The 14,988-nt window shown below is 41.9% G+C and overlaps 1 protein-coding gene across 2 annotated transcripts in view; it reads right to left on the reverse strand.

Moving 5' to 3' along the window:
- Window positions 1-5,311: 5,311 nt before the first annotated feature.
- Window positions 5,312-14,988, reverse strand: part of LOC124802619 (palmitoyltransferase ZDHHC23-B) — a 71,829-nt gene continuing 62,152 nt past the window's right edge. For both annotated transcript variants that reach the window (XM_047263507.1, XM_047263506.1), the window contains exon 5: window positions 5,312-6,052. In XM_047263507.1, coding sequence (XP_047119463.1) covers window positions 5,899-6,052 — 154 coding nt within the window. In that variant the 3' untranslated portion in view covers window positions 5,312-5,898. The remainder of the gene's footprint in view (window positions 6,053-14,988) is intronic.

The following is a 14,988-nucleotide window of genomic DNA, read 5'->3' on the forward strand; positions in this document are numbered from 1 at the left end:
TTGTTGGTACACTTTAAACTGCATTAATTATTAAACTTTACCCAAAATAATGTACACACTCTTTGTAACAGAATATCTCTTTAATTAAAGGAGACGGAAATACAATTTTTATGGGTAATAATTTAGAAGGTGGTGAAAAACATAACAATGCTTTCTTTTATTTCAGGATTGTCAGCAAACATGGCATTATCGTTTGAACAATGGAAATGGGTGCTAAAGTGTTACTGGAAAACAGAGAATGTGAGTCTGGTACACTGACATCAGAGAGTTGACCACCGACAGGAGTACCAATTACAAGAATCAGAGATAAGTTTGAAGTCAAAGGATATGAAGAAGGGACATAGCGGACAAAAGAGAAGTTCAACAGACAATGAGAATTTTGATGCAGGCATACACACGATCCCCAAAGAAATCTGTGAGGCAATGCTCTCGTGAGACTGGGATCTGCAGAAGCAGTGTTCATAGAATTTTGTGGTCTTGGAACTTTAAGCCTTACATTCCAAGACTTCTCCATGCTCTTAATGAGGATGATCCTGATGAGTAAAGCGAATTTTGTTGAGTGGTTCATTAACAGTTGTGAAAAAGAGCAACATTTCCAAGATCGAATTCTTTGGTCAGATGAACCAATGTTTAAACTTGATGGAACAATTAACCTCCATAATTGTGTGGGCCAGGGAGAATCCATATGTAACCAAGCAATGGCATGTTAATCTACCTGGATTAACAGTCTGGTGTGGTCTGTCTTCTTGAGGGTTAATCGGGTCGTATTTCTTTTACAACGTTGTCAAGGGTGACTCTTACTTGGAAATTATAACTCCTGGTCTTAGCATTGTGTCTGGAAATGAAAATTGTTACTTTCAACAGGATGGGGCACCACCTAACTTTCACCTGGATGTGAGGACATTTCTCAATCGTACATTCCCTGTCAGATGGACAGGATGAAGAGGGAGTGTGGAGTATCCCGCTCGATCTCCAGTTTTAACTCCTCTACACTTCTTTCTGTGGGGTACTCTCAAGAACACGGTTTACATTGGATGATCATAGAGAGTGAACTGAGCAAGCCTGTGATGCTATTCCATTGGAAACAAAGTTGGCAGGTCGCTCAGTCGTCAGTCATTGTCGACAATTCAGTTGTCAGTCATTGTCGACGGTGTATTGTGATGGACAGACATCAGTTTGAACATTTACCACCTTAAGTCGGACCATGAGGCACCGAACACCACTAAAATTTTATTTCTAACCCCTTTCATTAAAGATATGTTCAGCTTCAAAGAGTGTATACATTATTTTGGGGTATCACCTAGTGGCTAAGTTTCACATATTTTAGTTATATGAAAGGACCAGACTATTCCATCTTTCATAATGTATCAATAAGTGATAGTCAATATTTTCTACTATTTCATTTTGTTCTTGCCTGTGACCTACATGGTAATAAGATCTTCAGGTTTTGATAATCCAGTACAGTTATATTTGTGGGTATTCTATAGCACATTGGATGTTGCATGTCAGATCAATCATACCAATTTTGTTGAATACTGCAGGAGAGAGTACTGTGAAATCTTGGTCAGCAGTTCCAAATTTTCTTGAATTGTATCTTAAATGGGCTAATGTAACTTGGAAGCACAGCCATGACATATGATGTTACTTTACTTGGGAATACAGTTACTATAAATTGTATGCTGACTGGCATTATCAGCTGTTCTGCCAGATGTTTTTGGCTCCACTGAGGTCATCTGGATTTGGTTTTTTGTCTAATCACTGTACTCTTACAAGCTTGCATTGGGTTATGCTTTTGGTCCATACTATAATGAATGTTTTCCAGAAGTAATGCAGATGTTCATATTTATGTAGGTTATTCCCTTTGTACTATGTCAATTAGTAAACTGCTTGACAATTGCTAATGGACAGACACACTGTTGGACAGGAGTAATCACTGCCAATGGTGGATGACATGAAACACAGTACATACGTAACAATGAAACACAGTACATATGTAACGTAAGTTGAGTGATATAATTGTAATGAAAAATAATACAGGTTTCACCACATGGGAAAGCAGGATAACACGATATAAATAACATTCATGTTTGACACAGGTCTGACTCCCAACATAAATGTTGATATTGGACTCTCAGTAAGGAATATGCCCACCTCACACACTAATGCACATTTTGCTTATGTTACTCATGCTGGCTATCAAACTATTGAGGAGTCCTTAGTGTACATCGCCCCCCTCCTCTTTCAAGGAGATCTTCTGGTTATTGCATGGTTTGGGGAACAGGTGTTCATTGAGAAACACATTTGCCAAGGGGATTCCAGGCATGCTCTAAAGGGTTTAGGTCTGAGGACTACGCAGGCCGTTTAATATGTTTAATATATTCATTTTCAAGTGTTTCTGATACCTCAGCTGTCCTGTGTGGATAGGCACTGTCATCCATAAACAGAAAGTCAGCATAATGCCTGCCCGCACCATAACATCTAGGCCATTCCAATAATGTTCATGAATATTCTGTGATGTACAATGTGTTCCTGTCTCTCTCCATAGTACCTGGTGGCCAGAATCAATTGCTGCAGTGAAGTGAGATTCCTTCAAGAACACCACTCTGGATCACTGCTGTCGCCCCCAACTAACATGCTCCCTACCCCAGCAACCTCTTTCTCGACATTGACATGGTTGAATGAGATGCATTTAACACGCTTCTGAGCATACAAACCAGCCTGATTTAATCGCCATGAAATGGTTCTGGTAGTGACTGCAAGGTCTGTAGCGATCTGCCTAGTAATGAGATGTCTGTTCCTCTTCGTCACTAGAATTACATATCGATCCTCTTGCTGTGTGGTGGTCCGTCTATGACTACTAGCATACGTTTGCATACGATTTCCACCTTCAATGGCCCTTTCTAATTGCAAAATGGCACTTCTGGACACAACTATTACTGTGACCACAGTAGTGACACTGAGTGGCTTTGAGCTATCCATCTGCCCATCCATAATCTTAAGTACTCAAATGATGTTTTGCAGACATGTTGCCATACAATATGGAATGTCACACTAATCAGTTCCACAACAACTTTTATCAAACACCATACTGCATGAAATGTCAAATGCATACAAAACATTTGCACACAAGCTTTGCTGCAGTTAACATGTCCTGCCCTCTACATTTCCTTTACTATTATGGGTCGTAGCAATTGTTGGTTGTTCCACAGCAACTGGTAGTTGTGCCTTTGTAGCTGTAAAGCACGGAAATTTTTGGTGTAGTGATATACACTGAATAGCCAAAGAAACTGGTATAGGTATGCGTATTCAAATAAAGAGAGATGGAAACAGGTGGAATACGGCACTGTGGTTGGCAACGATTATATAAGACAAGTGTCTGACACAGTTGTTAGATCGGTTATTGCTGCTACAATGGCAGCTCTCAAGATTTAAGTGAGTTTAAACATGGTGTTATAGTCAGCGCACGAGTGATGGGACACAGCATCTCCGAGGTAGTGATGAAGTGGGGATTTTCCCATACTACCTTTTCACGAGCGTACCGTGAATATCAGGAATCCGGTAAAGCATCAAATCTCCAACATCACCTTGGCCGGAAAAAGATCCTGCAAGAGTGAGACCAACGGTGACTGAAGAGACCCGTTCGACATGACAGAAATGCTACCCTTCCACAAACTGCACCAGATTTCAATTCTGGGCCATCAACAAGTGTCAGCATGTGAATCATTCAATGAAACATCATTGATTTTTGCTTTCAGAGAAGAAGGCTCATTCATGTATCCTTGATGATTGCACAACACAAAGCTATATGTCTCACCTGGGCCCCGTCAACACCAACATTGGACCGTTGATGACTGGAAACATGTTGCCTGGTCGGGAGAGTCTCATTACAAATTGTGTCAGACGGATGGACGTGCACAGGTATGGAGACAACTTCATGACTCCATGGGCCCTGTATGTCAGCAGGGGACTTCTCAAGCTGGTGGAGGCTCTGTAATGGTGTGGGGTGTGTGCACTTGGAGTGATATGGGACCCCTGATACATCTAGATATGACTGACAGGTGACATGTACGTAATCATCCTGTCTGCTCACCTGCATTCATTCATGTCCATTTTGCATTCCAATGGACTTCGGCAATTCCAGCAGGATATTGTGACACCCACCATGTTGAGAATTGCTAAAGAGTGGCTTCAGGAACACACTTCTGAGTTTGAAAACTTCTGCTCACCACCAAACTCCACACACATGAACACTATTGAGCATATCTGAGATGCCTTGCAATGTACTGTTCAGAAGAGATCTCCACCCCCACATACTCTTACAGATTTATGGACAGACCTACAGGATTCATGGTGTCAATTTCCTCCAGCACTACTTCAGACATTAGTCAAGTCCATGCCACATCATGCTGTGGCACTTCTACGTGCTCGTGGCAGTCCTACATGATATTAGGCAGGTGTACCAGTTTCTTTGGTTCTTCAGTGTAGTTTACTAACTGAATAAAGTTTCTGTTTTTCTGTACTCCGTATTTGACACCCATGAAGGTAAACCATGCCAAATACTGGTCTTCTACTACATATAATCATTAATGTAGCTTGAAGTGTACCAACAAAATTATGATAAGATTTTAACTGAGTTGTATTAATGTGATGAATATGGACTTCTCACCCAGGTCATTATGCATTCAAATATATTGAACCTTTATTAACATTTTAGTATCTTAATATCTGCCAGTATTATGCTGAAAGTTACAGTCAGCAAAATAATGGAATATTAAAAAAGTCAGTTATTAGATGTTTATTTGCTGACCTAGGCCAAGTATCCTATTTAAATGTGGAAATTAATTTCATAATTATGATCTGGCACTTGTAATACAGACGATGAAACTAACTTTAGTTGTTCCATGTATTCTTGAAGTATTTATTTCAACATTTCATTAACATCTAGCAAAGCTCTATCAGTCCCTAGTACTCTCTCTCTCTCTCTCTCTCTCTCTCTCTCTCTCTCTCTCTCTCTGCGTATCACAGATCACAGAATGGTTCACTTGAGAATCACGGTTATGCCAATAGCTCCTCCAAAAGGAGTATCAACAACAGAAAAATTATGTACAATGTTCACCATTCCCTTTAATCTCAGGTTTGTGGTGATAGTTAATCTGTACTTAGTGCAGTGATATTTACCTCATTCAGTTTTTATTTTCTATGCTAGTCATTTATCTGGTAAAAATAGACAAAAAAGAGCCTAATGAAACTATGTTGATAGTAGTAGATGAATAAAGACACACATTGTAGACAGTTAAATGATAACCTTAGGAACAAAAAATGTAAAGTACTGTATTTTAAAGGTTCAACTCAAGCATTCAATAAGTACAAAGAAAAACATACAAATATGAAATGAAAGAGAATTAGAATGTTGTGATGAGTGTATAAATAAAACCTACAATTAATACTGGTTGAAAAGTGGGATGCATATGTATAAAAATATAAGAACTATACAAATAAGTTCACTTAGTTTCTTCTCCATTTTATCAGCATGTCTCTGGATATAACATCTCCTTTACAGAAATTTGCACACATTCTCTTTTCTCCTCATTATGTCCCAATGAGAGGTATTCGGATCTAAAAGCGGAAATTCAACACCTCCATTGGTTCTCCTTTGAAAAATGTATTCATTTTCAGCTTACTTCCTGAATTATTTTTCCATGTAATCATATATTAGACGGTAAAAGGATGAAAATACTCTGCAGTTAACAGAAATAATTTTCTTGCAATACTTTATATTTTAAGTTTACTGTCCTCTTGGAACTCCTGCTATTGTCTTATCTGCCATACTGGCTAAGGAGTGTAGCCAAAGGCAACTCCAGTAGATAGCCATCCATCACAGTCTTATTGGAAACAATCTCATGCGACAGGCAACTGGTAATCGTGCGAGGATGTCAATCGCTTTCGGGACCAAGAGTCCCTTGTCAACATCCAGCCATGCCGCAGAAGAATTGGTAATAAGAATGCTGCCATAATCAGTGCATATACAGCACAAACAAAGCACAGTGCAATCCTGCAACAAATAGGAGCAATAAACAGGACACGATTAACATTTCCTGGTTAAGAATTATACATTAATATTTTAGAATACTTTTTTTGACTTAACTAGGAATCTGAGACCATCTTAACAAGAATTAATAATTTCTACTACAAATAAGAAACAAAAAACTCTTCTCATTTCTTATTCTAAGAATCCATAGAATTCCACAAATATGTTGCCTACTCAGAAGTAATCAGTCATGAATAAACTAAAACAATATCCAATTTCTACACTGCTTTACTCGGATGCCATATTTGTCACAGTGATAAGCAAAAGCAATAGGGCATGAAATGACTGACTGACAGACAGAGACACACACACACACACACACACACACACACACACACACACACACACACACACACACACACATTCCACTAGTTAGCATAGAGCAAAATGCAGTAAAATAATTTTTAACAAAACAGTTTGATTCTTATACCCATGTTGCATTACCCCCTCATACAATAATAATAATAATAATAATAATAATAATAAGAACAACAATAACCCATTGAGACGTGGGTGACAGGCAGCATCATGAATCGATGATGCTGCTGGACTAAGAAATCAACAGTGTCAACACCTGACTTCACTTTACAGGATTTGGTACTGTAATTTGAATGGAGAAACTTAAGTTAGAAGTCATGATGACTTAAAAATTGCATAGGCATAACTCTGCAGTATTACTGATAAGCTGATTCTGTCTCGTATATTCCGGCTAAAGCTGTTTCTCAATATTTGTTCAGAACAGTCGTCACAGGCACTATACTTTCCAATTCTTTGCCCTGAAAAAAAAAAAATCTGTAATTTTTATTTCACTGATGCTTCATCTATTTAAGTCTTATCATCTTACTGTCATGCTGTTCTGTAATTAGTTGGTTGGTTTGTGGTATAAAGGGACCAAACTACAGGGTCATCAGCCCCTTTTTCCAGATGCAAACAAAGGTCAAGGTAAGACAACACCCAAAATTAGTTTGGGAAAGTAAAAGGGGCTAAAAGGAATGGGCAACCACAACAAAAGAGAAAATGAAAGAAACAAACAAGAAAGGGGGAAAACATACACCATATGGAAAAGTAGAGGAAGGTATTAAAACCATAGAGCAGAAGAGCAGATAGTCTGGGTTGGCTGATCACAAGAATAAAAGAGGATGAGCCAGCCACTCTGCAACACACTAAAATGTCCAGAGGGGGGGGGGGGGGGGGGGGGTTGTGAGATGAGCACTTGTAGAAAAAAGATGAACACCAAAACAAACAAAATGCAAAGAAAGGGTGACAGAGAGTTAATTAAAATGGAGGGAGGGTGAAGGCCTTGGAGAGAAGGCCAGATACCCACCCTTAGATGGTACGATAATAACCCCCCTCCTGTATAAAACGTAAAACTAAATCTGCTGTTGAGGCACTGTCAACCAACACTGTCGGTAGTGTGCTGGGAAGGTTAAAAGTCTGCTGCAGAGTGGCTAAAATTGGGCAGTCCAACAAGATGTGGACAACAGTCATAGGGGAGCCACAGCGACACCGACGTGGGTCCTCGCAACAGAGATGACAATGTGAGAGTCACGTATGGCTGACGCGGAGCCAGCACAGGACAACAGATTTCCTGCGATTGGCTCGCATAGGTGACCACAACACATCTGTCGTCTCCCTAACAACACATCATTTATTTGGTGTACTGAGGGTGTGCCATTCTGTATCCCAGGTCGCAAAAACTTTGTGGAGTGACAAAAAGTTCTGTATAAAAATTGGGAGCAGGCCCCACAGACCCCACTCATGCAGGGTAGTGAGGATGTGGTGTCGCCAAGTCATATCATAGGCCTTCATCAGGCCTATAAAAGACGGCAATCAGGTGCTGGTGCCAGGAAAAGTCCAAACTAATGGCAGACTCCAGGTGAAGCAAGTTGTCGATGGTGGAGCGTCCTTGGTGAAAACTGCCCTGCGACGGAACCAGCTTACCATATGTTCAATTAGCTTGCACAGAACGTAAGTGAGGCTGGTGGGACAGTAGCTATCCACATCTAGTGGGTTCTTATAAGGCACTACAACTGGGATGATGACAGTCTCCCACCACTGCAATTTGCCATTGCTCCAGATGCAGTTGAAGACAGCAAGGAGGCAGTGCTGGGAATCTGTTCACAGATGCTTCAGCACTTGTGAATGGATGTGGGCTGAGCTAGGGGATGTGTCAGGACAGTCAGCAAGAGCACTGAGAAATTCCCATACACTGAGGGGAGCACTGTATGGCTCAAGGTTGCACGGAGAAAAAGAGGGGTGTTGTCATTCCATCCTGTGTTTGAGGAGACAGAAGGTGGGGTGGTAATTCTCAGACCCAGAGGTGTGAGCATAGCGCTCAGCAAAATGCTCTATGATTACATCTGGATTGGCAGATACAGTTCCAATTGTGGAAATTCCAGGTACAACTGCAGGCGTCTGATGGCAGTAAAATTGGCAGAGCTTGGTCCAAACATGGGAGAGGAGGTTCATATTCCAATGGTGGAGACATAGCATCCCCAACACTCCTGCTTCCTTCGTTTGATGAGGAGGCAAACCTGGGCATGGAGCCATTGGAAGGCAATAAGGTTCTCCAGGGAGGGGTGGCCCTTATGATGTTGGAGGGCCCACCTATGGTTTCTAATGGCCACAGTGATTTCCACTGATCACCAAGGCACTGACTTCCTCCAGGTGCAGCTGGAGGAACAAGGAACTGCCAATTCAGCTGTGGCAGTAATGGCATTAGTGATGGTGTGAATCACCTCATTGATGGTTGCATGCAATCGGAATTCAATGGCTGTAGCGGACGTGAAAGCATCCCAGTCAGCCTTGGAAAGAGCCCAAATGGCAAGTGTCGAGATGAGGGACACAGGGGTAGGGACAGGAAGAGTGGAAACTGGTCACTAATCGTCATGTGCTCTCCAGTGGATAGATGGAAGAAGGCCAGGACTTTCAACCGAGAGATCAATGGCTGAGTAAGTGCCATGTGCCACATTGAAATGTGTGGGGACACCTGTATTTAGGAGACAAAAGTAAAGGTGAGTTAGTTGGTCCTCAACGTCTTTAACACAGCCAGTAACCTGGGTTCCACTCCACGAAGGGTTAGGGGATTAAAATCATCCAGAAGGAGAAAAGGTTGCGGGAGTTGCGAAATAAGTGCAGACAAGACATGGGGCGGTGTGTCACCATCTGGAGGGAGGTAGATGTTCCTGCGTTGTCCTCACCCTGACAGCCACAGCTTCTAAAGGTGTTTGAAGGAGCACAGGTTTGTTTTAGACAGAGGTAAGGACACAGATGCATACTCCACCTGACGATCTGTCACATGCAGGACGGTTTTTTTTGGTACCCCTGATAGCCACAAAGGGTGGGAGTCTGCATTGCGGAAACCAGTTTCCCTGAAGGACAATACAAAAAGTAGGTGTACTGTTTAAGAGTTGACATAACTCAGCCAGGTGAGAGAAAAAACCGCGACAGTTCCACTGGAGAATGACGCTTCCTGTCAGCTAGGATGGCATGAAGTGACCAAGGAGGCAAATTAGGCCTCAGCATCACCTGTCGCCACTGGTTGAGTGTTGGCATCCAGTAACAAAGAGCTGTGGAGGAGTGCTGGTGTGGGGACCATTGTAGGTTCCCGTTTCTTAGCGGACTTCTTCTTTGATAGTTTGCCCTCTCTCCACTCCTAAAGGGCTTGCTGGGAGGGCTTCTTGGAAGTAGCTTCAGGCACAGAGGAAGACCTTGAAGTCCTTCAACCAGCAGCCAGTGGCACTTTCAGCCACTGGCTGGTTTCCCAAAGTAGAAGCTTTGGGAGCAACAGAAGAAGACATGCCCCCAGCCAGCTGGAGGAGTGAGGAAGATGGGCAGCCCTGAGGGCCCACTGGGGCAGGCTCAGATGATAGGCATAATGGCGTCATCGATGGCAACACCGTCACGGCAGCAGCATAAGAAGATAGCATTCAAATAGGGTTTACCATTCATATTTGAGTTTAGCCTCACGGTATGACAGCCTGTCCAGGGTCTTGTACTCCATGGTTTTCTGCTCCTTTTGGAGTACCAGGCAGTCTGGCGAGCAGGAGTGGTGCTCTACACAGTTCACACAGGTGGGAGGTGGCACACATGGAGTACTCGGATGCAGCAAACGTCCAGTCTCTACTTGTGGTGCTCGACTTGCACCGGAAGGACATGTGCCCGAATTTCCAGCACTTACAGCACTGCACAGGGAGAGGGATGTAAGGTTTGACATCACATCGGTATACCATCACCTTGAACTTTTCAGGTAACAAATCACTCTCAAAGCCCAAGATGAAGACACCAGTAGCAACCCTATTGTCTTTGGGTCTCCTGTAAATGCACCAGATGAAATGAGCACCTGTCATTCTAAATTGGAGCACAGCTCGTCATCGAACTGCAACAGGAGGTCACGATGAAAAATAATCCCCTGGACCATGTTGAGGCTTTTATGGGGAGTGACTGAAACAGGAATATCACCCAGCTTGTCACAGGTGAGTAACACCCAGGACTGGGTTGGGGATGCTGTCTGAATCAAAACCCCCCATTGCGCATTTTGGACAGCACTGTCACTTCCCCAAATTTATCCCTCCAGGTGCTCAACAAAAAGTAGAGGCTTCGTATCCAAAAAGGAGTTCTCATCAGCTCTGTTGTACAGTAAGTAACAAGGTAAATATGGATCCCATTGTTCTGTAGCCCTACATTCCTCCCTTGATGTTGCTAGGGAGGGGAACAATTTAGGGTCATACCTATCAGCATTATAATCAACCTCCTCTTTATTACAGACTGCTGGGGCTATTCGGTCCACAGTAAAAGATGACTTGGTCTGCTTCATTGTGGGTCATCCACCCTGATGCCACCCACTCCAATCAAGTGCTCTCCTCACAGGTGCCACCCAGCCACAGCGAAGGCCACCTGGCACGATGGTGGTTGCCACGAGCGTGATCCCTATGTTGTCAGGGGGTTACCACCAAATGGATACATGACAGCCCCACCACAACGGACTGGTTACCATGCTGGATGGTGGGTGCAGAGAAATCCAATATTGTCTTAGGCAAAAGAGGGCAGAGAACTATGGAAGTAGATGGTGTACCCTGTAATGCGTTCCTTGCCCAGATAACTGGATTGCAGGTGGAGATGCAGATCCAGGACAATATGAGGTGCAAAAGGCCTAACTGCACACTGGATATATGGCGCACCACATGAGGCATCCACCCCCAAATGGTCCGCACTTCTGTAGAATTTGGAAAGTGGGAGGTCAAACCATAAAATGGGACCTGAACTTATAGGGCCGAAAAGTGGGAGACTCCTTTTAGTTGCCTCTTATGACAGGCAGGAATACCTTGGGCCTATCCTAAACCCCGGACCCACAAGAGGACTGTAATTAGTCTGAACAAAATTGAGAGTACTGGAAATCTGTTTCATATTGTCTGCTGTAAAACTGACGGAGGATTATATAAATAGATGATGGAGGAAGGAGAAAGGAAAGGGAGAAGGAACTGTTGATGTCAGTTGTTTCTGGACTTTATGCAGAATTAGCGATGATGAGTGAAAACGTGCGCAGTGCCAGGTTTCAAACCTGGGATATCCTACTTACTAGGCAGTTGTGTTAACCACTGCACTATGCAGATACAGTGTTTTTCGAAATTGCATGGACTATCCTCCCGGCTAACCGCATTCCCACCTAACGCCATCTATCAGCAATCGCCATCCATGTCCTTCATACTCACTACTTCAAGGTTCCCACTGGAGTTCGAACGTGATTTCAGGCATGTCTCTAAGAACAGAAACTGTGCACTGACATATAATTGATGAAGGATTCTTGATAATGTACAAGGTAAGTGCAGAGGTTTGTTGGGGGATCAGCTACAAAACAATAACTTATGTTAAAAAGGTATGGAGGAGAGAAACAAATGTTTAGTTGAAGTGCTGAGTCATCATTTTAAGAGTGTACATGTAATGCAATCCTTAGCATACTGCCTGCGAAGTACAGCTTCCAAGTTAAGATTCTCAGTCGGGCACAATAGTTTTACTTAATACAAATGTTCAAAAGCTATGAAATACCACTTAACCACAAGAAAGAGGCATAAGAAACCAAAAGCAACACCTGATCAAATATTATGTCAATATAATAGGTAAACAGTGTTAGAGACAGAACAATGTTCCTTACGTATTTCAGAATGTCAAGATGCATTTCAATGCATTAAAGAAATAATTATCTGACACAAATGAAACGGGATGGTGAAATTTAAAATGTTCCCAGTGAATTAAATGTTCAAAGAGATTTCGGGATTGCAGTTGGTCATTGTAAACTTCACTATACGATATTTCAACTGGACACCTGCCAGTCATCTTCAGATGAGCCATTGAAGACTGACAAAGATGTTCTCTGCTCCGCCTTGTATAACATGTATAACACGCTGGTGGTATTGCTGCACGTATGTCTGAGGCACAGTGACAGAAGAACCACACTGTCTGGCGGCAGTGCTCTCACTGGTGGAACTGCAATGATCAACTGCCTTTGGCATTACCGCTTGCCGAAGTCATCAGAGTATTCTGGCATCTTTGTCTGGAGCATATCTTGGAGATGACAGGATTACATGCATTATCCAGTTGGTAGCTGGTGTCATGGTTCATTGGATTTTCCGCGATGTGTATTTTAATGGATTCAGCTACAGATTTTTCTAGCACATTATAATCTTTATCCAATTCCCAGTTATTGGTTTTAGCTGATAAAGCCCTGTTAATTTGCCATGTCGAGTATCCATTGTTTTTGAACACTGTCCTTAAATGTGCAAGCTCTTTAGGTAAACTAATTGCATCTGGCACTGTATGGCCCCTGTGTACAAGGATTTAAGTATGCTCATAGTTTGGAATGGGTGATGGCAACTTAAAGAGTGCAAGTACAAATCTGTATGAATGGGCTTACAGTAAACAGAATGTCCCAGACAGCTGTCAGTCCTCTGTCTCACCAAAACACCCAGGAATGGGAGACAACCATCTTTCTCTAATTCAATAGTAAATTGAATGTTCTCCTGAATGGAGTTAAGATGATGAAAAAACTCCATTAACTTATCTTCTCCATGGGGTCACACTAAGAAAATATCACCCATGTACCTCCAAAAAACAAGTGCTCTTTCCTCAAAATTGCCCATAAACAGGTTAGCCACCAGGGGAGACAAGGGGCTGCCCATGGTGATGCTGTCCGCCTGTTCCAAATATTCTTGGTTCAACATAAAATAGGTTGACAAACGAGCATGCCGAAAGAAAGCAGTGATGTCCGACAAGCTGTTTTCCAATTAGTGCCAAGGAATAAGCATGAGATACCTTTGCAAAAAGAGATACTACATCAAAACTCGCTAAAAGATCCAAACTACTTATGTGGAGTGAAGTTTACAATGATCGGCTGCAATCCCAAAATCTCTTTGAACATACAAATTACAGGGAAAATTTTAAATTTCACATCAAACGCCTTTATGGGGAGGAGGTGGCCTCACTTGTGAGAAGTTTCGACAAGCTGAGTGGTAAGAGAGCAAAACTTTTAAGTTTTTATAATGAATTGTCAGAACCATGACATAATACCAAAATTTGCCAGAGTGACACATTTTATTAAGACTGCCTCTGAATGGAAGATAACAGAGAAGACCAGTCATACTACTGTCAAGGAGAGAATCTGTTATATGAGATAGAGGTTGGACGGCATTTCAGAAGAACTGTTCAACATAATCTGACGACTGCAGCACTTCTTTCTAGGGAATAACTGCACGGCGTTCTGTTATTAATTTCACGGAGAAGAATTTGGACAATGTCTGCTTTGTCCAAAGGACTCAATTTTGCATCTACACCTAGTTCACTACCTCTGATAAGTTTCATGAGTGACATTGAAGAAGCTGTATGATGTCTTCCTATGGATGCTGCTGAAGAAACAAGAAGAGAAACTTGCTGTGCTCTTTTGAAAGCTCCTCGTCAGTGCAGTAATATAACCTCTGAAGAAAGGGGTGCACTATGAAATCTCTGAGAGGATCCGGATAATAGTGGTGCTGTTACCTCATAGTTTGTATTTGGAGATTTATGGCCTACTTAGTGATATTATGTACAGGAAGACTGATCATACATTATCCAACGAAGTAAACACAAATTCCGTATTGTTCATTTTCGAATGTAGCAGCATTTCAATGTACTATGAAAATCCGACTGACAAGACTGTTTGGGATGTTTGTCAATATGGCCAACTCTACAATCTGAATTTTTTCCTACCTGTGAGAAGAGATGGTTGCTAATAGGAACTCTTATGAACTGTGAATCACTTGCAGTATTCTCTTCACCATAAGAATAATAGGAATATAAACATTTTGCCATGTATTCTTTCATGTTTACTGCTATCGCATTTAAATCCTGTCTGCCTAATAAACTATGAAACTAGAGTGAGACAACAGCAAATGTGGAAGAATATACGTATCGTGTCATGTTTATATTCATATTATTCTTATGCCTAATAGTGATACAGTCAGAATTGAAGCACGGCAGTTGATTAGATTTTTAAATCTAAGATGACTTATTTCTGTGCAGAATGTAATGTACTACAGAGGCATCTACAAAGATTTTCAAATGGAGAAAAATTTTCGCTAAACTCTCGTTCAGAACATCTTCTATCATACACAGTCTATTATTTGGTTCTTGTTGATCATTATCAAAGAAAGCAGCAGTGTAAGTAACAACAAATAACACTCTCTTGCCATTGTTTCGCTAATGAGACGTTCCCTCTCTCTTTTTTCCTTTTTAATTGAAAGCGGCGGTAGCGTGCACAAAAGCAAGCCATGCCGTGAGAGGCGACATGTCATTAACACTCATTATCAGAACGCGACAAACAATGCACGACACAGTACAGTAATGCATCTTCATCTTAGAGTGACGTAAAC

This window comes from Schistocerca piceifrons, chromosome 6 (assembly GCF_021461385.2).
Source record: "Schistocerca piceifrons isolate TAMUIC-IGC-003096 chromosome 6, iqSchPice1.1, whole genome shotgun sequence".
NCBI lineage: Eukaryota > Metazoa > Arthropoda > Insecta > Orthoptera > Acrididae > Schistocerca > Schistocerca piceifrons.